This window comes from Nyctereutes procyonoides, unplaced genomic scaffold (genome assembly GCF_905146905.1).
Source record: "Nyctereutes procyonoides isolate TBG_1078 unplaced genomic scaffold, NYPRO_anot_genome, whole genome shotgun sequence".
Classification (NCBI taxonomy): Eukaryota; Metazoa; Chordata; class Mammalia; order Carnivora; family Canidae; genus Nyctereutes; species Nyctereutes procyonoides.
In genome coordinates, this window is record NW_026575020.1 from 15486704 (window position 1) to 15510653 (window position 23950).

At 37.9% G+C, this 23950-nt stretch overlaps 2 protein-coding genes across 8 annotated transcripts in view; one reads left to right on the plus strand and one right to left on the minus strand.

Moving 5' to 3' along the window:
• The window catches only part of PPM1E (protein phosphatase, Mg2+/Mn2+ dependent 1E), a 207737-nt gene extending 200190 nt beyond the window's left edge, over window positions 1-7547 (plus strand). For both annotated transcript variants that reach the window (XM_055317368.1, XM_055317376.1), the window contains exon 7: window positions 5019-7547. In XM_055317368.1, coding sequence (XP_055173343.1) covers window positions 5019-6079 — 1061 coding nt within the window. In that variant the 3' untranslated portion in view covers window positions 6080-7547. The remainder of the gene's footprint in view (window positions 1-5018) is intronic.
• Window positions 7548-7726: 179 nt separating this feature from the next.
• The window catches only part of TRIM37 (tripartite motif containing 37), a 133259-nt gene continuing 117035 nt past the window's right edge, over window positions 7727-23950 (minus strand). For 2 of the 6 annotated variants that reach the window (XM_055317344.1, XM_055317357.1), the window contains exons 23-24: window positions 22574-22684; window positions 19955-21218 (exon numbers count right to left, since the gene is read on the minus strand). In XM_055317344.1, coding sequence (XP_055173319.1) covers window positions 21136-21218; window positions 22574-22684 — 194 coding nt within the window. In that variant the 3' untranslated portion in view covers window positions 19955-21135. Of the gene's footprint in view, window positions 7935-15512; window positions 15667-19954; window positions 21219-22573; window positions 22685-23950 lie in introns of those variants that run through there. The other 4 variants (XM_055317320.1, XM_055317328.1, XM_055317353.1 and 1 more) reach the window with 4 other exon arrangements.

Sequence of the window (23950 nt, forward strand, 5' to 3'; positions counted from 1 at the left end):
GTTGCTGTTTTTGTTTCATTTTGGCACCTGGGTTTATTATATTTTAGTCTTCATGGTGTAGCTTTTTAAGAAGAATACATCAGTATCTGTGTGTCTTTATGGGTGATAGGCATGGATAACTGCAGTTCTTCATTCCTGCCTCCTAAAGAAATTAAATGAGGTAGTTTAACATAGGGATAATATGGATAAATGGAATTCACATGCAATCCGCCGATTTTGCTTATCATTACCAAAACATTCCAGAACATTGACAAAATCTCAAAGGACTGATTCAGTTTCACCAGTGATATATGAGTTCCTCCCACTCTTTGGGAAGGTGCTAGCAAGCTGTGAAGTGGCCCAAATGTGAGCAGCAGAAGGCTGAGAGAGAAAGCAAAAGCTGAAAGATCCTGCAAGTACTTCTGAAAAAATGAGGGTTAGTTTTTATCTCAGATTGAGAGAGTCACTAGGAACTCTGAAATATAAGACCCCAGAGGGGAAATTTCCCATTTCTGAAACACATCCTCATGTAGAATTATTTCTGACAATTCCCCTTGATCTTATGGTCTTTGTCAGAGTATTGAAAGGTATCTTTAATGCTTGTCATAGAACCAACTTTACTAGAGAATACTTGTCTTCTCTTGCTACTAAAAATATAATAGAAGGGGAAACTAAAAGCAAAGGAAGAATGTCCTTGAATAAGAGACGGTCTGAGAGAAGAAGGCAGACTCCATTAGAGGAAGTGACTTTTAGGTTAGATGTGGAAGACAGTGTGTAGGGAAGGAAATTCCAGGGGGAGGGGAGTAAGAAATACAGGAGCATCTGAAAGAGCCTGCCATGTTTTAGGAACAGCAGTATGTACAAGAGGCTAAGACAGAGGGTAGGAATGACGATAAAAATAAGTGTTGGTGCCAGATTGTGAAGGGGCGGGTGGGCGTATATGCCAGGCTAAGTAATCTAGACTCTTACCAGGTGAATAAGCAGAGAGGCCACATGATCAGGCTTATAAGGTATTTGTGATGATGGTATGGAAGACAGACTAGAGCGCCTAGATGAGATCATTCAGGGGCTGTTGGTTCAGTTTGTTACAGAGATGAGGGCAGATCAAAAGGGATAACAGGAGGTAGAAATTGGACAGAAGTGACAGCTTGTGGGGGTGGAGGAAAGCTAACTTCCAGGTTTTTGACTTGTGTGACTGAGATGATAAAGCATTTGTAAAAGAAAAAAAAAAAACACAGCAGTTTGTGGGGTGGGGAGGAGGGCAGATAATTAGTTCACTTTGGAACTTTGGACATATTCTATATTCTAGATACCTGTGTGATATTTTAGGAGAGAGAATTGATAGGCAGTCAGAAATGCAGATCTGGAGCTGAGTTCCAGATAGAGATGCAGGAACTCATCTCATTTTGGAAATAATAGCAATCTGTTAAGTAATATTTTTTATGTTAGTTGAAACTGTAGGCATGGATGGCATTGCCTGCCCAGGAAGAACTGGTAGAGATGAGACCAAGGATAAAGACTTCTTACTTAAGGTAGACTAACACAATGAAGTCATGCTCTCTAGGCTTGTATCTTCACTCTGTCACTTTACAAACTGTGGGCCTTGGGAAGTTAACTTTTGTGTTTATTTGTTCCTGGGTAAAAGTAGGAATAGTAACAGTAAATGGCTCACGGAGTTTTTGTATTAAATGATATAATAAATGCACCATACATAGAGCCCTGCCTGGCACAGTTTTAGCACCAAATGATTAGTGCTATTATTAAGGAGCTGCTGAAGAAAATCAAGAAGGGATCAGGGATATACAAGTGAGCTATGACAGATACTAGAAGGGGATTTCCAGGAATAAGTAGTCATAGGGTCAAGTGCTACAGAAGTCAAATGAGAATGTGGATTAAAAAAAAAAATATGGGGCTCTTGGTTGGCTCAGTGGTTGAGTTATTGCCTTTGGCTCAGGTTGTGATCCTGGGGTCCTGGGATCGAGTCCCATTATCAGGCTCCCCATGGGGAGCCTACTTCTCCCTCTGCCTATGTCTCTGCCCCTCTCTCTGTGTCTCTCATGAATAAATAAAATCTTAAAAAAAAAAAAAACCATGGAATTTTGAAAATAGGAACTAATTGCTACTATATGAGAGCAATGTTTTGGATTAGTAGATGGAAAAAAAACCCAGAAAATCAGGTGAGGGGAAAATGAGCAATAACAAAAAGAACATGTGTAGACTTAGTTTCTTGGGCAATTTAGTGATAAAGGAAATAGTGTGGTGGCTTGAGGGAAAACTGATCTGGGAAAGAGTTGCTTTTATTGTTTTTGTTTTTAGGAAAAGGAGTTTAGATCAGAGTATGTTTGTAGGTTAAAAGATGAGAGCAAGTAGAAGAGAAATTGAAAATGAGAGTGAGAGAAGCCAGAGTCTTAAGAGAGTTAGATCCCAGAGCATAGGTTAGCTTTGAGAAGTGGAGCCCTCTTCTCCTGGCACAATGGTGTAGCTGGTGCAGTCGGTGAGTCTCTCTAGATTAAAACAAAAGGGCGGAGGGTAGGAATTGAGGGAATTCAGGCTTGATAAACTTAATTTTCTTTGAAGTAGGAAACTAGGCCATCTACCAAAAATCCAGTAGCTTAACTGGAAGAGAGAGGTGAAGAATGTGAGAATAAAATCAGGGGCTAAGCAGGGACAAGAAAAAGGACTCCTAAGCAGAGTTCAACTCTACTTAGAAAATAAGTAACACTTAAAGCTTCAAAAATGAAAAGCTTTTCAACTGTTTCTCTTCGTGAACCCTTCAGATTTATGATCCAGAGTTGACAGAGGCATGATAAGTTTCCTAGCATATGGAGAGAGGAGGTTGAAGATAAAAGGATGTTGCCATTTCTACCATGAAATGGATAATAAAAAAAAAAAAAAAAAAAAAGAAATGGATAATAATCATGCCCTCCTACCAAATTTGGGGGCGAAATGTCATGAATTTGACATCCAACAGTAGAGCAGGTGAAAAGCCAGAATTTTGGCAGCATCTTCCCTGTGCAAATCTTTGTATGTTCTGTTCCAAACTAACAGTTGCAGTAGCCTTTTAATTGAAGCACTAAAACAAGATTTTTGGGAACAGTATGACTCAGATCACATTTATTTTTAGAGCTGGAATTCAGAAAATACTAATGATGATAATAATAGTCAGGTGGAGTAGGGGACAGGGAAATTTAGTAAAGTGGATTGATTGGTGAAGAACACTAAATCCCATGATTGGAAGTTTTGATTAGCTCTCACAGGCTACTGGAAGACATCATAGTATAAAAGTGAAATTGATGGAGTCAAAACCATGTTTGAGGGAAGACAGTTCTGGCAACTGTATGAAAAAGACTAGTTTCCTATCTAGTAGTATCTGTTGTTCAGGGTGCCCCAATCATTAAAACCTGCTGGATAGGGAACGTGGCCCATACTGGTTCTAGCAGTTATCTCTAGGGTTCCTATTGAGCTTTCTGGGCCTATTTGAGGATTAAACAGGGATGTGAAATGTTGGAGAGAATCTTATTTGGATAGGAGAGAACCTAGAACAGATACCAGAAACAGTGATGATATAGCCAGATAACTTATATGTAATTATCTTCATTTTTTAGTCCCATAGAAAGGACGGTAACTGATGTGGGTGTGCAAGTAACAAATGCTAGGATCTGGATTCAGGTATCTGACTCCAGGGCTGGCATCCTTAACCACTAAGCTACATGCTGTTACTTTACAAATGACAAAACGTTTTGTACATTTTAACTACTGTTTCCAAAAAAAAAAAAAATAATAATAACTTCTGTTTCCCAAGTATGAGATCCTAATCTAGGAATTATTGCTAAATACACTATTTTCTATGTAAAGAAGTAATAAACGAGTTGTTTTACTAATAAACTATGGTGACTTAATAGGTTAAGTACCCTCTGGCTAGGCCCTCTCCAAATACACAGAGGAAAACAATGAATGTAAAATGAATGGATCTGTAAGTGTTCTAGATCTGAAAGATCCAGAATGGACTGCATATGATTTCCTCAGTAGTCTGGTGATAGATACCCTGGAGACCTTGGGCCTACACTAGGCTAGGTTTCTGTCTCCACTCCCAAGCACCCCATATGTAAACAGTTGCCTCTGTGTCTTTGCTTATGCTATTCCTTCAACTGAGAGCCCTTCTCTACCTGGTGATAACTAACTTAACCTTCAAGGCCCAGCTCAAATGTCATTCTGTAAGTGGATGAAATAAACAGAAGAGAAACGATGCCCCAGTAGGGCTTTGGGGGTTCTCACCGTTGTTCGTAAGTGAAGAATGAACAACAGCAATAAAGACAGCGGGGGAAGCAGAGGTTGGATTAGAGACAAATGAAGAAGGCAAGAATATGGTAGTCCCTGAAGGTGAGAGAAATGTGGTCATACATTCTCCAGTTGTTCTCTAGAAGTTACAAGTAAAGCAGCATTAAAAAGTAGAAAGCAAACTGGACTGGGAACCAAGAGACTTACATTCTAGTTCTTGTTTGAATCTTGGGATGACTTTTGTTGGACTTGATTTTTTAAAATCCCTTGTAACTCAAACCTTTCTCTGTGCTAGCAGCATAAAGCTACTAATTTGAAAACAAGGACAGAAAATTATTTAATGAAAAGAATGACCACAACTTGGGTTTTTTTTTTTTTCAATGTGGACTTGTTCTCAAATCTCAATTAAATCAAACTTAACTACTAGTAAAAAAGTATACCTGTTAATCAGAAATTTCCCATATAACACTGAATTTTTCAATGCAGCAAAAAATTTAGATTTGACATTTGTTGCCATGCTCAGCTAAACCTAAATCATAGCTACAGGCACAAGATTCAGAGTGTAAGCAATTACTTAGCTGAGAGTAAGGCATGAGCAGCAGGTGAATAACAAAGAATTCAAGTATTTTACCTGACACTAGTTTATAAATTCTTTTGATAAATTCAGATCACAACCCAGTAAATTGTGATCAAAGCATTGGCCATAAACATTCTTTCGTGCAAGGTAAACCAAAATCTGACCTACTTTCTAATTCCCACAGGAGATGCTGAACATAAGCCATATATCTGTGGGGATGCAGATTCTGCCTCTACTGTTTTGGATGGAACTGAAGACTACCTCATTCTGGCCTGTGATGGCTTCTATGACACCGTGAACCCTGATGAGGCAGTGAAAGTTGTGTCTGACCACCTGAAGGAGAATAATGGAGACAGTAGCATGGTTGCCCACAAATTAGTTGCATCAGCTCGTGATGCTGGGTCAAGTGATAACATCACTGTTATTGTGGTATTCCTGAGGGACATGAACAAAGCTGTAAATGTTAGTGAGGAATCAGATTGGACTGAGAACTCTTTTCAAGGAGGGCAAGAAGATGGTGGGGATGATAAGGAGAATCATGGAGAGTGCAAACGCCCTTGGCCTCAGCACCAGTGCTCAGCACCAGCCGATCTAGGCTATGATGGGCGTGTGGATTCATTCACTGATAGAACTAGCCTGAGCCCAGGGTCCCAAATCAACGTGCTGGAAGACCCGGGCTACCTAGATCTCACACAAATAGAAGCAAGCAAACCTCACAGTGCCCAGTTTTTGTCACCAATTGAGATGTTTGGTCCTGGTGCACCAAAGAAAGCAAATCCTATTAATGAGCTAATAATGGAGAAAAAATCAGTTCAATCATCATTGCCTGAACAGAGTGGTGGTGCTGGAGAGTTTCCCTCTTTTAATTTGGGTTCAACAGGGCAGCAGATGTACAGAATGGAGAGCTTGTCTCCTGTCTGTCCTAGGTTGGAAGATGAACAGTTCAAATTCCTGGGAAAGAGAGTTTCCAGATTGTCTCATTTACGCTATCATTATTCAAAGAGATGGCATGGATTCAGGTTTAATCCAAAGCTGTATTCATTTATGTCTGGTCAAGAGCCTTCCCACAAAATAGGCACTAGTTTGTCCTCACTTATTCAGAGTGGGAAGAGAAATAGAATGTTCAGAAGTTTTCTGCCATGGAGGCAAAATATTTGGAAAGGATACAGTACAAACATGATGAGGAAGCTCAGAAAGAGTAATGACATTCCAGACCCAGGTCTCCCCTGGAGCTATAAAATATAATACTTCCTCTTTAAAGTAGGCTAGCTAGCTCTCCCCCCAATAAAGATACCACTATCAGAGTAGGAACAAGGTAGATGTTTCTGAAACATACATGCTTCATTATGAAACCATGGGTGGCTCAATTCTTAAATGTAAATAGATCTCTAGAAAACTCAAAGTAGTGTTTTCAATCAAAAAAAAAAAAGTATTGGCGGTTTCACTAGCGAAATTATACAACTGGTCCCTGTGATGTGTCTCTACACCTACATATGACCCCCAGTTTATTATCCCTTCACATCACTAGTGGAAGCTTGTGAATTAGTTGTTTTAGTCAGGATATCTAGTGTTGAAATCTCAATGCAGGTGAAATCTGGTTCGATGTGCCTACTATATCTATGGAAAACTTAATACAGAATCAGATTTAGTTGGGGGATGTTCCCCAAAAGCCTGGGGAAATATGTGGGAAACCCTCCCCTCTTTTTTTGTTTGATAAAAGACTAAAAGCCATATGGGTTTTAATTGGTTATGATGAAAGTGGAAAACTAGTATAATAAGCGTGTCATTATTTTCTGACTTGTGAGGTGGGACATAGTCAAAAAGATTTACGGATTTTTTTTTTCTGTAACAAAAACGATTATGAAAATTTTCTGTATTAAAAAGTACTTCCTAGGGCTGTGTAGCTATTTGGGAGTTTCATAACCTGTTCTGGTGCTTTTAGCGGGATTTTTTATTATTTGTCATTTTAGAAGACTGCTGTCAACTGGTTTTAACCTATGATGCTATGATATTTTTCAGTGTACCTTCATCTCAGGAATAAACTGGCTTAATGGAGATGATGTTAGGTACAAATATACTAGAATCAAGTTGCCATTTAAAAAAGAAAAATAATATTTCTATTTTTTCTGCCTTTTTTTCTGTAAGTTCACAGCAAAGGCATATACTACTACAAAATAAAAAGTGGCTTTGGAGAATGAGAATGAAAAATACTGGTTTAAACTTCCCTAAAATTGTTTCCCCTAAGGGAATGAACCGGTGTGAAAGAGGTTGAAAGTACTGCCTAAAGCGAGCCCAGAGGCCAAGTGCAAAGGAGAAGGCAGGTAAAGGGAGAGTGAGGTCTATTTAGTTATGAATGGAGAAGAACACTCCTGAGTCCTGCTACATGTATCTTCAGACTGCAAAGGGGACATCTTTCTCATTTTAAGACTTATAATTTGAAATTTTCTGCTTTTTGCCATTTCTGTAGTTTTAAGCTAGAAACGTATCTTCAACTAAAGACAGCAAATTAATAATCAGATTCATTCAATGAAGCAGCCTCTGATTCTCTTAAGAATCATGAATATCACCACATGACCTCTTACCATCCCCTAGTCAACTGTGGACCAGCCATGCCAAGAACTATGAGCTGCCCACTCATACCCACTGGGAGGCACCAAAAGCTCTTGCTACAAAATGTCCACAGCTTATGTTTTTACATAATACAATTATGTTCCCCAGACCCATAGTGACAACTCAAATTCGTAGATTTTAAAAACAAAGGACTAGCATATTTTGGGTGCCAGTATAGCTGTATCAAATACACAGAAACTTCACTTTAGCAATGATCAGATTGTTAATCTATAGATTTTATTTTTTAAGAATTTGGATGTAGTAGAGATTATCAGTATTTCTCTTCATTTTGAAGAAATTTATTTTTTCTCGTCTTGTGACACATGGCTGAGAAGGAGGGAGTAAACATGGCTCCAGCTATAGTACCAGAATCTTTTCACCAACCTGATGTTTGACCCCATTACACGGACCTCACTCACATCCGTCATTTTCTGAAGCCTAGATCTTGTTAACAACCCATCAGGTCAGTATCAGTTTCAAATCAAATTATCTAAGGAAACAAGAAAAGAGGCAGCAGAATATTGGTACACATTATAATCCAAAGCACTTACCTAAATTAAAATTTTCTAAGATTATTTCTATAGTTGTCCATTGCTACTATTTTGGATCAAAGTTAAGAAGGTGAAAGGAAAGAAGATATAAATGATAGGTTTTTTTTAGTGGGGAAAAATGGTTGGATGAAACTCAGATGAACACAGACCACATCCTTAAGGGTCTGAATTTTGTAGATCTGACTATATAAGCAGTGTTAATTCCATTTTTCATACCAGTAGCCCTCTAGAAAATAAAGTAGTTCTAGTGTGGTCAAGTTATAAACCAATATTGTGAAAAATAGCAACTATTCATTTGTTCACAACATGCATATTTAGAGTAGTTAGGTACCATTTGTAAGGTAAGTCCTTTACAATTCTGTAATATTAAAGTAGTGGTTATTGGTATGATATATGCTGCTCTTGGTTCTATAAACTAGGTAAAAAGCAGTGCTTTGTGAAATACAGTGTTATATCTTAATGCCACTGGTGATAGAAAGTAGTTCCCCCTCAGTTCAAATCCTGTGCCCTTATTTGCTGCTTGCTAATGTAAGCAATAAGTACCCCTCTAACTAATGGTATCTACACATTCTGTAACTTGTATTTAATGATGGTGTATCTGGTGATTGTAAAAATATTAGACAGTATAAAAGTATATATTATATATATTAACTGTTAATGCTGAGGTAATGGTCTGTGAATTATGTGTTTTGTACTTTTACTAACTGTAATTTAGTGGTGGTGAAAATTCTACACTCAATCCTTAAGAGTGACGGTATCCCTTTTCCAATTTAACATGATCTGCATCAATTTGTTTGCCTGCTAAAGTGTTAGAATAGGAAATAGTAAAACAAATATAAACAAGAAAGTGTAGTACTCCTTAGGGAAACAGACTTCAAGTTACCAAATGAAGTCATTACAAACTCCTTGTACATTCACTGTGAGTTTCAAAGGGAATCAGTCCCTAACTTAACGGTTTCCTTTGTTCACTTTCTAGATGTGTACTTTTGAGGGATATCTGAGGTTTAGCAACATTACAGCACCAAACTCTGGGGCCATTAATCCCACTTAAATCTGTGCTAAAGATGGTGGAAACATATATGTATATATATATACCTTTTCTTTACCTAGAAGTGCCATCCACTGTCCTTGAATTAGTTAAGATTATAAAGTTTCTGTTGCATTTAACTAGGAAGATCCTTGAAAGTAACACCTTTTCCAAGGACAGTGTCAACAATGTCAATGTCAACACTGAGTCTGATTCTGACCACATTTACAGTGGTATAATGTCAACCTGGTGGTATAGTGTCACGCCACATCTTTATGACAACCATACTCCATTGTTGGAACACTGTGCCAGTAAGAAGTGCAACATCCAATGGGCAGATAAAATGATGCATAAAGAAATTCAGTGTTTACAGATAAAACCACTGTAGTTCAAGTATTTCCTTCCCCCATCAAAGGCTTGCCAAGGCTTTGTGAGAAAGTGGTTTGTAAATTACTTAAGTGTTTAAACATAATTTATTCACTTGATGACCTTTCTCGCCTATGCAAGGCCCATAAAGGGGGATACTATAGCTTTGGTCACATAATTTTGGACAGTTTTTCTTTGAGTCACAAATTAGCAAAAAGAACACTTTTTTCACCTTTTAAAATCATGTCATATTAAAGGAAAAATTACCCACTCTTCTGTTCTAACCTGTGAATAGCTTAAATGTTTTTCTTCAAAGTAAGATACCACCAGTATTATCACATGACTATTTTCCAGACAAATGGTACTGTGTTGAAAAATAATTGTTATTTCATCTAACAGCATTTTATCTTCTATTTTGAAAACTATTTATTGTACTAATTAGAAAAAAGGAAATAACACAGGGAACTCCAGAGTGACACAGCAGTTGTTCTGGAAAAGGAAATACTCTAATAAACTCTGATGTATTAGATAATCCACAGATACATCATTGTTAACTCTAACTCTAGGTGCTCTTTGGTGAGAGACAGGCTTTGTTCCCTTGTTCATGACATTTCTTTGCAAAGAATTCTCTATGGAGTGAAGCGAATGAAGTGAATCATTTCTTACTAAGTAAATGTATCAATTTACAAACCTGCTCTACAGCTCACTTTTGAGTTCAGTTGTAATCATGAGTGATCCTTCATATTTTATTTATTAAAACTGTTCATTCAGGTAAGATGTATGTTGAAATTTTGCCAATACCTTAATAAAATCCAGCAATTTAAAACCACTACTCATTTGTCTTTTTATTCAAAGGAAAGAGAATTTGGTGCTAAGGTTAATCATAGCAATGATGAACCTCAAACCAAGCACAACACCTGAGATTAATTCAGACTCTGCAATACAAGTCTAAGCAGGAGAAAAAGCCTGCCCATTTTCAGGTGTAAAAACAATTCACCAAATGATCCACTGCTCTACACAAGATGTGTCACTTTCAACAAAATATACAGAGCCATACGAAAACAAACAATGTGTTCTGGAGTGAAGAAATCATCAGAACCAGACTCCGACCCTTAATAACCAAAGCAATCTTAAGAAAGAACAAGGCTGGAAGTATCATGATCCCAAATTTCAAAATATTCTCTAAAGCTGTAGTAATCAAAACAATATGGTACTGGCACAAAAGCAGACCTAGTGATCCAGTGGAACAGAATAGAGAGAGCCCAGAAACCCAAGGTCAATCTAGGGTAAAGGAGGTAAAAATACACAAGAGGGAGAAGTCAGTCTCTTTAATAAATGGTGGTAGGAAAAGAAAAGTTGGATCACAATCTTTACATGATACACAGAAATAAACTCAAAATGGATGAAATACCTAAATGTGAGACCTGAAACCAAAAATTATATATGGAATCTAAACAAAAAGAAACAAACCCAAAATACAGAGAACTGTTGCCAGAGGAAAGGTAGTGGGCATGGATGAAGGGGAATGGGAGATACCAGCTTCTAGTTAAGGAGTAAGTCACAGGGATAAAAGGTACAGCATAAGGAATACAATCAGGGGGATTGTAATAGTGTTTTATGGTGACAGTAGCTGTCATTTGTGAGCACAGCATAATGTATACAGATGTTGAATCACTATGTTGTATAGCAACTATAAATAAAAAAGTACAAAACTCTGGAAAAAACAAAAGAACCAGACTCTGTTACAACAAAGATCTGAGGACCAAAAATTTAAAATAACTGGTTAATGTTATGGAAATGGTGGACAACATATGCAAGATCTTATGGGTGACTTCAGCAAAGTGACAGAAACTATAAATAGGAATGCCAGAAATGAAAAGTAACAGATGATGAATGCTTCGGATTCGCTAATCACTGTACTGCACATTGCTGAGGAGAGAACTGGTAAACTTAGACATAAATCAACAGAAATTACCCTAAATGAAAAAAACAGGTATGCGTGCATGTATGCGCGCGCACACACACGTATGGAGTGAAAGGAAAACAAAAACATAATCAACTCAGAACAGAACATGTAAGAGCCGTGGGACAGCATCAGTCTAATATATGCATAATTGGAATCCTAGAAGCAGAAGAGAAAGGTAACAGGCAGGTGACATATCTGAATGGCTGAGAATTTCTGAAAATTTAATGATTACTACAGATCTAGGAACCTCAGATAATACCAAGCAGAAGTACCAAAAACACACTTAGGAAAAAAGAAATCTCTTCTAGAAGGTTTCTCCAGTAAATGCTACCAAATATTTAAAGAATAAATAACACCAATTCTATACATTCTCTTCAGAAAAGATTTTGTAAGGTCAGCATTACTCTGATACCAAATCAGGTGAAGTTAGAAAAACTACACTACAGATCAATAACCCTCATGAATACAGATGAAGAAATCCTCAGCAAAATATTGGCAAAACCAGTATCGCTTATTAGAATGACTAAAATACAAGTATTGACAGTACCAAGTCTATAGGATACAACTAGAACCCTCATATGTTGCTCTTGGTAACATAAAATGACAGTGCCACTTCTGAAAAGTTCAGCAGTTTCTTACACAGTTAAGCAGTACATACCACACAACTCACTGAGATGTGTTCTAACATCAACTACCTGGAGTTAAGGACACATTTCGGTTAAAGGGTAAAGTCATCATCTCGCTTCAAACACCAGCTGCCAAGTTTGGAGGTTCTCACCATCCCTCCATCGGTTTGAAAATTTGCTGAAACAACTCACAGAACTCAGGAAAATACTTTACTTACAATTACAGTTTTATTATACAAAAGGACACACATCAAAACCAGGCAAAAGACAAAACAGAGTGCGGTCTAGGAGAGTACCCGTGCGAAGGTTCCTTGTGATCAGGGCATTTTATTCTCCGGAAACCTCAATGGATGGTAATACAGGATACTGCCTACCAGGGAAGCTCATCTGGGCTTCATTATCCAGAGGCTTTAGTGGAGTTTCACAAGGTAAGCGTGACTGACTCCCTGGCAATGAGGCTGAACTATTCAGGCTGATGTGAAGTGACTGTAGCCCCAATCCTCTAATCGCATGATTACTCTTTCTAGCATGCCAGCCCTGGCCATAGACCTGAGTTATATCTCATTAGCATAAACTTTCAGGACCCACCATAAATAACAAAGACACTTCTATCATTCCAGAAATTCCAAGGACTAAGAGGCTATATCCCAGGAACCAGAGACAAAGGCTGGCCAGATTCTTTATTACACACCCAGCAATCTCATTCCAAGGCATATATTCCTCTAGAGAATGAAAACTCATGTTCACACAAAAATCTAGACACAAATGCTTAGAAGATTCATAATCACCCTAAACTAGAAATAACCCAAATGTCTTTCAAAGGGTATACTGTGGTACACCCATAGAGTAAAATAATCCTCAGCAATAAAAGAATGAAGTACTGATTCACACAAGATGGATGAAATTTGCATGTTAAGTGAAAGGTTATGTACGGATTCTATTCACAGGACACTCTGGAAAAAGGAAAACTAAAAGGACAGAGAACAGATCTTGGTTGCCAGCAGTTATGGGGGGCACTGGGAGGTATTCACCTAGCATGAGGGAATTTTGAGGGTGACTGAAATATTCTATGTAGTATTGTGGTGGTAGATACACGACTCTATTTGGCAAAACCCACAGAAACTGCATTATACTTCAAAGACTGAATTTTAATGTATGTAAATTTAAAGATCAACTAGGATATGTGGGGAGGACAAAATGCAGATTGTAACAGATGAATCTTACCTTTTTTACAAATGAATCATATAATGACACTGAAGAGGATGGTGCAGAAAGAACTAATGGAATTCTGAATCCTAGGACCTAACTTTAGGGAAGTATTTGACATGATACTGAAGGCTAAAAAAACAAAAAACAAAAAAAAAACAAACTCAAAACCAAACCCCAAAAAACTATACCAACACTGTGTTGTAGTTGGTAGATTTGTTCCTTACAAGGGTATATAGGTCAACAGTTCTGAAACTCCTTGGTTTGTATATTACAGTTGAACAAGTAAGAGAGCCTACGAGCCAGGCTGTTAGATTAAGATATAATAAAGGGGAAGGCTTGAATGCTGTGAAAATGAACTAATGGGACTTCATCAAGATAAGAAGCTTTTGCACAGCAAAGGATACAGTCAACAAAACCAAAAGACAACCTACAGAATGGGAGAAGATATTTGCAAATGACGTATCAGATAAAAGGCTAGTTTCCAAGATCTATAAAGAAACAAACAATCCAATCATGAAATGGACAAAAGACGTGAACAGAAATCTCACAGAGGAAGACATAGACATGGCCAACAAGCACATGAGAAAATGCTGCGCATCACTTGCCATCAGAGAAATACAAATCAAAACCACAATGAGATACCACCTCACACCAGTGAGAATAGGGAAAATTAACAAGGCAGGAAACCACAAATGTTGGAGAGGATGCGGAGAAAAAGGGAACCCTCTTGCACTGTTGGTGGGAATGTGAACTGGTGCAGCCACTCTGGAAAACTGTGTGGAGGTTACTCAAAGAGTTAAAAATAGATCTGCCCTCTGACCCAGCAATTGCACTGTTGGGGATTTACCCCAAAGATACAGATGCAATGAAATGCCGGGACACCTGCACCCCAATGTTTCTAGCAGCAATGTCCACAATGGCCAAACTGTGGAAGGAGCCTCGGTGTCCATCGAAAGATGAATGGATAAAGAAGATGTGGTCTATGTATACAATGGGGTATTACTCAGCCACTAGAAATGACAAATACCCACCATTTGCTTCGACGTGGATGGAACTGGAGGATATTATGCTGAGTGAAATAAGTCAGTCAGAGAAGGACAAACATTATATGGCCTCATTCATTTGGGGAATATAAATACTAGTGAAAGGGAATAGAGGGGAAGGGAGAAGAAATGGGTAGGAAATATCAGAAAGGGAGACAGAACACGAAGACTCCTAACTCTGGGAAACTAGGGGTGGTGGAAGGGGAAGAGGGCGGGGGGGTGGGGGTGACTGGGGGGCAGGCACTGAGGGGGGCACTTGACGGGATGAGCACTGGGTGTTATTCTGTATGTTGGCAAATTGAACACCAATAAAAAATTTATTATTAAAAAAATGAATGTTGTGGAGTTGGGACTGGTATTGTAGGCATCAATATATAGATTCATGGTTTGTCTCCTTTAAACATATTTACATATACATACAAAGATATACAGAGAAGTGTTTGCATGAGTAAGTAGGTGGTTTTCGATTCTATCCACGGAGAGGGGCTAAGAAGCAGTGACACTCTAGCAACAATATGCCCACCTTTACACTCCAATCCTTTCTAAATACCACTGGTCCCCAAAAAAGGGTGAGAGAAAAGACAAGGTAAGCCTGGAATACCTGATGAGGGGATAGGAGGGAAAGAAGGAGGGAGAGTAGAGAGAAGAATGGAACATACCAGAAAGAAACAAAAGCTGACCTGAAAAAATTTCCTATAGCCAACACTGGAACAAACTGAATGTAAAATAATACTGGATCATAAAGAATAAAAAATAAATATCTACAAGTCCACACTGATATAAATTAGTTGAATAAAGAACTAAGTGGGGAAGAAGGGACTTTTCCTTACAGAATTCTAGTAACATGTAAAAGAAACTAGGGAAATAGAAAACCATAAGAACACTGCAGTAATAACTGTCATAGGCAAGATCCACGAGTGGGGCTAAAGTTAGTAAGAGATTAAGGAGGAACAGAGTATTTGCATAATCTCAAAGTATTAGCCCAGAATATTTAGTAACTACAAAGGGAAAAATCATAAATAGTGGGAACCCTGGAAGATATCACCTCGACCAACTAATCAAGATGAACATTATCAATAATAAATATCTGCATTATATAGCCCCTGATAAAATGCACTGAGAAGGGCATATCTATCTCTGTGGTAGCCTCTCCAAAAATGCTTAATCTTAGTTAAATATGAGAAATATCAAATCCAAATAGGGCAACAATCTATAAAATTAGTCCTCTTTAAAAATGTTAAGGTTGGGCACCCAGGGGGCTCAACTCGTTAACCACCTACCTTTGGTTCAGATCATGATCTCAGGGTCCTGGGATTGAGCCCCACATGGGGCTCTCTGCTCAGCAGGAGTCAGCTTCTTCCTCTCCCCTCCCTCCCTGCTGGTGCTCTCTGTCACACGAGCGTGCTCTCTCTCCCTCAAAAGAATAATTACAATCTTAAATAAACAAAAAAATAAAAATAAAAGCAAAAACGTCAAGGTCATGAAAGACAAGGAAAGACTTGAGGAACTGTAACTGATGGGAGGATACTAGGGAAACGTGACAACCAAATGCATTGTGGGATGCTGGACTAGACCCTGGATCAGAAAAAGGACATTAATGAAATAGCTGGTAAAATCTGAACAAATTCTATAGTTAATAGTACTGTAAACAAGAGTAATTTCCTTGTTTTGATTACTGTTCTACAGTTACATAAAGCATTAACAAAAGCAGAAGCTGAGTAAGCTGGGTAATGGGTATACAGGATCTCAAGATTTTTGTCTCTCTCATAACTCTAAAATTATCTCAAAATTAAAGTTAAAAAAATAGGACAATCTTTAGCTTTTTAATTATTAGGTATTAAAAATGCTGGGTCTGGTTCAAATGTGATGAATTGAAAGAAGTACTAAACCAGCAATTCATCCCATCCTTGCCAGTGGTGTTAAACCTTGAGAAAATCACTTACCCTCCTTGAACTGCATGTTTCTCTGCCAAATGGGTATGACACATCATAGACCTCAAAGCTTACTTATGGATTCAATGACAAAGATGTCCAGAAACAATGTTTGTGCACAATATAAGCATTAACTACTATATCCTTAGGTCTAAGAGAATACATTTATTAAGAAGAAATTTTCCAGGGGTGCCTGAGTGGCTCAGTCAATTAAGCATCTATCTTTAACTCAGGTCATGATCTCTGGGTCCTGGAATGGAGCCCCAGAGTCCCATATTGGGCTCTCTGCTCAGTGGGGAGTCTGCCCCTCCCCCCACCCATGTGCTCTGCCTTGCTCTCTCTGAAATAAAATCTTAAAAAAGAAATTTTCCAGGAACAAATGTGAGATAAAACTACTAATACTGGGGGCACCTGGCTGGCTCAGTCAGTAGGTCATGTGACTCCTTATCTCAAGGTCATGAGTTCAAACCTATGTTGGTGGCTGAGTTTACTTAAAGAAACAAAAACTGAATACTGAAACAAGGTAATGGTGGAAGAAAAGACTAACAACTACTATGATCTTCAGCAAAAAGGGGGAAAGAAAAAAAAAGATGGGGACTGTACATAAAGTGCTAGAAAGTAGGACAAGCAGAATAGAGGAACTCATGACTTGCAGAGACTGCAGGTGATGACAGAACCGGGAGGGGTGAAGGGGATCAAAATCTCTTGCAGACCAGATCATGAACCAGCAATGGGGAGAGGAAAAAGGAATTGGTACCTTCTCCTATGCCTTGTTCCCTCACTCATAGCTGCTGAAAATCTAGCATAGCCAAAGCAGGCACACCAAATCAAGAAAGAGGAAAACATGAGGCTTCCTGGCACCAAATGAGGAATTTGGTAGACTTTATATTTAACATGGCTAGAAACTGGGAAAGGAATTCTATTTTTCAAAGATCCCGCTCCTAAAACCTAACAGACCCTTTATTTTTGAAGAAAACTTTTGGTCTTTCAGGCTTCTTATGATTCTATAACGGGACAGCAGCTGCTCATCACCCCATACCATAAAACTAAGCACAAAAGAACTAATCAAATGTTTTATCTTTTTGTTAAAAATCATGCTTTTTAAAGCCTAAACTTTCTACACTAAAAACACACAAAGTTCCCATTAATATCAATAGGGAAGAAGACAGCAAAATTTTATCTGTAAAGAGTGTGAGAGTAAATATTTCAGGCTCTGGGGCCAATAGATGTCGCTGCACAAGGAACAAGAGAATGGATGTTAACTGTGCTTCAATACTACTTTGTTTGGGATCCTGGGTGGCTCAGCGGTTTGGCGCCTATCTTCGGCCCAGGGTGTGGTCCTGGAGTCCCCGGATCCAGTCCCACATCGGGCTCCCTGCATGGAGCCTGCTTCTCCCTCTGCCTATATCTCTCTCTCTCCCTCTCTCTGTGTCTCTCATGAATGAGTAGATTAAAAAAAAAAAAAACTACTTTGTTTACAAAACTACAAGAGCCACAGGGATTTGGCTCAAGGACAGTAGTTTGTCTTCCTAATGAGAATGCCAGTCACTTGTTAATTGAATCCCAAAGGTGTTCCTCAATGGATTGTGAGAATTTATATTTCTTTTTTTAAAAATTTTATTTATTCATGAGAGACACAGAGAGGGACAGAGACACACATGAGAGAGACAGAGAGGGACAGAGACACAGGCAGAGGGAGAAGCAGGCTCCATGCAGGGAGCCCGATGTGGGACTTGATCCCGGGATTCCAGGATCACATCCTGGGCCGAAGGCAGATGCTTTAACTCCTGAGCCACCCAGGCATCCCACAATTTATATTTCTTACTATTTTATAATTTTCAAACCTTACTTGCAGTGAGCTGGTGCCCAACAAAATAGATATGATTTTCTTCACAGAGTAGAACTGTTTCTGAGTATTCATTCTGTCCCTTTAACTACCTACCAGTTTTTGATTTTTGGTAAAATCTGTTGTCACTTTTAATTACAAAATAGAGGATTTTATACCAGTAAGGCAGGTTCACTATCATTTCTTTAGAACCTTGCATTTTTTTGCTTTTCAAGAGACAGACTTTATTCTTAAATCTGGAATGAGAATATGGTAGACAGGTTACATTTCTAATACACAAGAATATACCAATTAAGCTCAAATTATTTTCCCTCCAAAGTTTATGTGCAAGTATAAAGAACTAAATCCCTTCAAATTTTCCTATAGCTGTAACAACCAAAAATAGTCTTGCTGACATAGTGAATTCAAATTCTACCAAATTAAAAGAGTCTCAACCAGTTCTCAATTCATCTAAAATAAGGGGAGCACACTGTTTTTATATATAACCTGAAAGCATAAGAAAAGCCAGAAAAACACTCAAGATCCAAATGTACCACAATCCAAGTATCACCATGCCATTCTAGGGAATCCACTGACTAAAAAAATCTCAAGATCATGAAAATTAAGAGCAAAGGTTAAGAACATTCGTGCTTTTAGAAAGTATACCTCCTCCTAAAAAAGGGCAAAGGGATACCTCAAAATGCTACTATGTATGTAGATTAATGACCCAAGAGACTCATGATTAAATCACCCATGCTAAAAGCCTTTAAAAGTAAATTTCCCCAAATGAATAGTCTTTTCTCAGGCTTTTCTTAGTTTTCCATACTTTAAAGATAAACAATTATAAAGATACACAGGGAACCAGTGAGTTCTGTTGGGCTAAGAGACAGGGGCACCCAAAATGGCGGGCATCTCAAATTGGGTCAAAATGGCTGATCTTCCCGCCAAAGCAGCCATGACCACCACATCATCTCCAGTAAATCAAAGCCTAGACGGGAAACCAAAACTTTCCATCCAGGGACCCCCATCGTCTGTACTATCCCCACCCCCAGCCAATCACCTAGGGACACGGTGTTCCCTTGCCTAATTTGGCAAGGGACCCACCCGGATCCAATAAGGCTTAAAAACCCCCACACTCCCCAACCCCGGCGTGACTTCCCTGGCACCCCTGGTGCGACTTCCCTGACTCGACTTCCCTGACTCGGGCCACCTCTCCGAGTCACGGAACCTTACCTGGGAGTGCTCCCCATTAAAAGCACTCTCGAACCTATTGCCTGGGTCTGCTGGTTTTTTTTTTTTTTCATTTCTCCCCATTCACTTTGGAAAAACCTAACAAGTTCTATATCAAATACAAGTTAAAGAGCTGGCAATAGTGAGAGATTCAAAGTAGTCAATCATATTTGTGTTTGTGGATTCCAAATGAGGAGTCTTATTAAAAAAAACAAAAAACAAGACAAACTACCAACCAACCCTTAAAATGGTTTGCCCTCAACACTAAAGGTGTAAAATTCTTATGTTGTATTTTCATCTATTAACAATGGAGTATAGAGGTAAGAGAAAGTGGGACTAAAAAAACATGATCTCAACAAAACGCAATGAACAGAAATAAATATATTTCCATCTAACAGACATGGAAATGTGTTAAAGAACATATTAGTAATGCCTTAGAGTACTGCATGATAAACGACCTATAACTACACAAAAGCATGCCAACACTTACCATGTTAGTAAGCGAATGCTAAATTTTTACTTCTCATGTGATTACATGACTTAAGTATTTCCAACTAACTTTTAAGGAGAAAAAGTAACCATAGATACCAAGACTATAAGTAAGTCTCTTAATTTCCCCATGCATTACTAATAGTATACATACCTTAACAGCCTCTATCATACACAGGAAATGTGAATAGAAAAAAAAAAACCCTGGGGCTTCCTGTCCCACTTTTAATAAATTGCAGAGGCATAATATTTTCTCAAGTTCATTTTATTAACAAAGAGTGCGAACTGTTTTGAACAAAAGGAAACCATGAATCATAGCATTTTGGCAAGACATCAGACATGGAAAATAAGTAAAATGGAAGTAGATGAGGCGCCTCTCATGTATTATATTCTTGCTTCTTCAATAGTTTTATCAACTTTCAGTGTAATTTTCAGAATAGTATAGCAGCTCAAACACAAATGCAGGAGCACAGTGGAAAGTCTGGCAATTATTTTGGGCCAATTGGGTATGAAAGTAAATATACCACAGTTTCATGTTAACCACTGTGCAATATGTATGAATCTTTAAATGTACAGACACTGAAACCAATGTCCAACTAATGAAAATAAAGGAGAAAAGAGGGCTTTAAAACACTTGTTGCACTATAACTGTTTAGTAAAAGGCAGGGAAAAAAATAACTTTAAATTATCTTCCATGTGTTCATATGACTGGGAACATAACCAATTCACATGAATGTCATTCGTTTAAAATTCTATTTGTAAAAGTCATTACATCAGAGAGATTATGTGCCATTAACCAGTGTGCCTGCACTTGAACAAACAAGAAAAGGTAAATAAATGAACTTTAGTCAGCCAACATACTCCAGAGAGATTCAGTCTAGTTTTGCTTTAGTTTTTCATATAAAGTATCTACAGGGCAGAATCTAAACATAAGTAATTTTTCTGTTCTCTTAATTTACAGGCATTAATGAAGCTATAAACTATGGCCAAAACCTGAAATATAAAGTTGGTCATATAAACACAACTGAGTGTCTAGCCACAGACAGAAGGACACCGACACCGAGGCTGAGTAGGTTGCCAAGTGCATGCATGGTCTCTAATGAACTGTCTGGCAGTTAATCACCTTTTTATTGTAGTAGACAAACTGCCTTTTATAAATATACTAATTTGCTGAATTGAGGACTACATTGTTAATTCATTACATTACATAGAATTCTTCCCATGCTGTTTTTTCCTGTATACTAATGTCATATACTATAGTTGTGCTTTCTAAAGTTTCAGAATTTCTATTTTGGGTAGAGATGATGAAAAAAAAAAAAAAAACGCCACATCTGATTATCTGACTGATGACAAATTTGAGCACCAACTACAGCAAATCTCAGGGTCAGAGTCAAGGTAGCTTGCAAGTCAGTTCTCCTGATTTGAAAATTACCTTCCGCTGTTTCCATCAGTATTAAAGCTGAGGTCTTCAGGGTCTATTTGTTCACCATCAGGAAAACTGGAATGCGTATCTAAGACAAAAATTTAAAAGCAGATAACAGTTTTTAAATACCAGTATTTTCTTTTCTTTGTCTGTAAATGATCTTACCAAGTGTATTACTTAACTGGTAAAGATGTACTAGGTTATAGAAAAACCTGTCTTCACAGAATTTGTGAACTGATTCAAGTATAAGCAAGCACAAAGGAAAAATGAGAAAAAGTAAAATGTGAAATATCCACAATTAGAAGAGGAAAGACACTGCCTAACTTTGTCCTCCTGGGGACACTGTGGGAGCAGCTGAAGAAGGGAAGAGGAAATGAGGCTGTATATACTCTGTGAAGACTAACTCTATAAACATAAAATGTGTTTTAAAGCAAATTAAACTGCACATGCAAATATCACTACAAACCCATCAGCACTCAAAATAACCTGCCCCAAATTTGGCTGCTTCTAACAGAGAGAAAATTACTAAAAGTGTCATATACTTAAAAATCATCCAATGCTTAGCTCTATTTTGAAAAAGACACTAAAGCCTCAGGGAAATCTGTAAATTATATAGCTGACAACTAGCATAAGCCTGACAATGTTGTCATTCCAGAAAATCTTGCAGAGGAATGCTTAGACTGATCATTAAAGTCTCTGGATAAAATACTGATAATGGGTGATGGAAGTTAGCTAAACTTCTTGTGCTAATCATTTCACAATGTATACATAATATCAAATCATCATGTTGTACTCCAAAAACAAAGCAAAACTATTAACAATGACTTTCTTTCAGTGAGTTTTATTCCTAAAACTATTTTGGGAGGAAAAAGAAACTTAAAAAAAACAATGCTTCCATAAACTAAATGTATTTCTAAGAAATCCGGAATAATCTTTTTAAAAGTTACTTTATAAAAAAAAAAAAAAATAAAAAAAATAAAAGTTACTTTATCAGCTAGGCTAATAACATCTAAACCCTCCCCAGGGGTTGGCAACCATTTTCTATACAAGGGCACATAGTAAATATTTAGGCACTATAGGCCACAAATTGCCTCTGCCGAAAAGCCTTCTCAGTTTTGTTTTTGTTCTAAACAACTGTACAATCTAAAAGCTATTCTCCAGTCACAGGCTGTACTAAAGCAGGTTGCTAACCTCTGCTCCACCAAGTAGCATCCAGCAGGTGTCTGACCAGCCAAAGAGTACTCAGCAAATTCTTTCAGTACTCACCATTTAGTTTACCCCATAGAATGTCATCTCACAAATGATAGGAATTAAAAAAGAAAAAGAAGCAGAAACAGCAGAGAAGAAGCAGAAGCAGAAGCAAAAGAAGCTGTAGCAGCAACAGCAGCAGCAGCAGCAGAGCTGATTTTATGAATCTCGGTAAAAGAGCACCATGTGCTGCACCTTCGTCTGGGGGCTGCGCCATGAAAGAGTCATCAAATCCTCCCATGCTGGTGTGCTCTTCCTGCTCCTCGTTCTCAGTGTCACATTCAATATCACTGTCACTACTCATTCCTGGCAGGAAAGAAGGGGAGAACATGTTTTTGACAAGAAACCATTGCAAGTGATAGGAAAAAGAAATCTCATGTACTAACCTGAGATTCCTAGTGAATTTTACACTGGATCTCAGGACAATGTAAGACACCAAACAAATAAAGAAGTAACCACACAAACCTCAGTTCTCTTTAGTTATTTAGAGCAGTGGTTTTATTTTTGTTCTCAAAGATTAAAACTGCCCTTTCCAAAATATCTACAAGTAGTAATTTGAGACCAGTATTAATTTCATTATACGGAGAATATTTTTTCCAAAGCATATAGTTTTTTTCTAGAGACTTTTAATCCTGATTCAATATAAATGTAATTGTTCCTAGCCTAAAACATATATAAACAAGTTACATAAATACACACTTACATGTATGTGTGTGTATAAAAAATTCCAATAATTCTAGCAATAAATGAGGTACTATCCCATTTGGGCCACCAATTTTGTTCTCATGTCTATCAGTTGATTTTTAAAAGAAAAAATCTAAAAAAAAAAAAAGAAAAGAAAAGAAAAAATCTATAGAAGTACTTCTGTTTCAACAAGACAGTGATCAAGAAATTCTGAAAATCTTTTTGCTACAAACCCTTTTAAATGCTAGAGAAAATATTAACTTAAAATATTAATTTAACGAAGAGACACATTTAAAGAAAAGAAGGAAAAAACACAGGTGCCAAAACAAAGATAAGGAAAACCAATGAATCAGATGCTACAGTAGCCCTGGAGAATTTGATGTATCTTTAATATTCCCTTGGACCCTCACAGAAAGGGAGTTGAGTGACTAAATCTTTACCCCCTGCATAAAGACAAAATTTTTATTGAAAAACCATACTAGGGGATCCCTGGGTGGCTCAGCGGTTTCGCGCCTGCCTTTGGCCCGGGGCGTGATCCTGGAGTCCCGGGATCGAGTCCCACGTCGGGCTCCCGGCATGGAGCCTGCTTCTCCCTCTGCCTATGTCTCTGCCTCTCTCTCTCTCTCTCTATGCCTATCATAGATAAATAAATAAATCTTCAAAAAAAAAAAAAAAAGAAAAGAAAGGAAAAACCATACTAGAAAAAGTTTGCCTGCTGAGTATAGTCTCTTGTCTGTTTCTGCTGGGCTCAGCTCATCTCAGAATTCAAACTAAGGCCTCTGAGCCTAATTTAGGTTTAGGCTTCAAAGTTGAGGTTCAAATCTCAGGAAATGATCATAAAAATTAGTCAGGAGCTAGCATTATTTAAATAAAGCAAATGGAAAATCC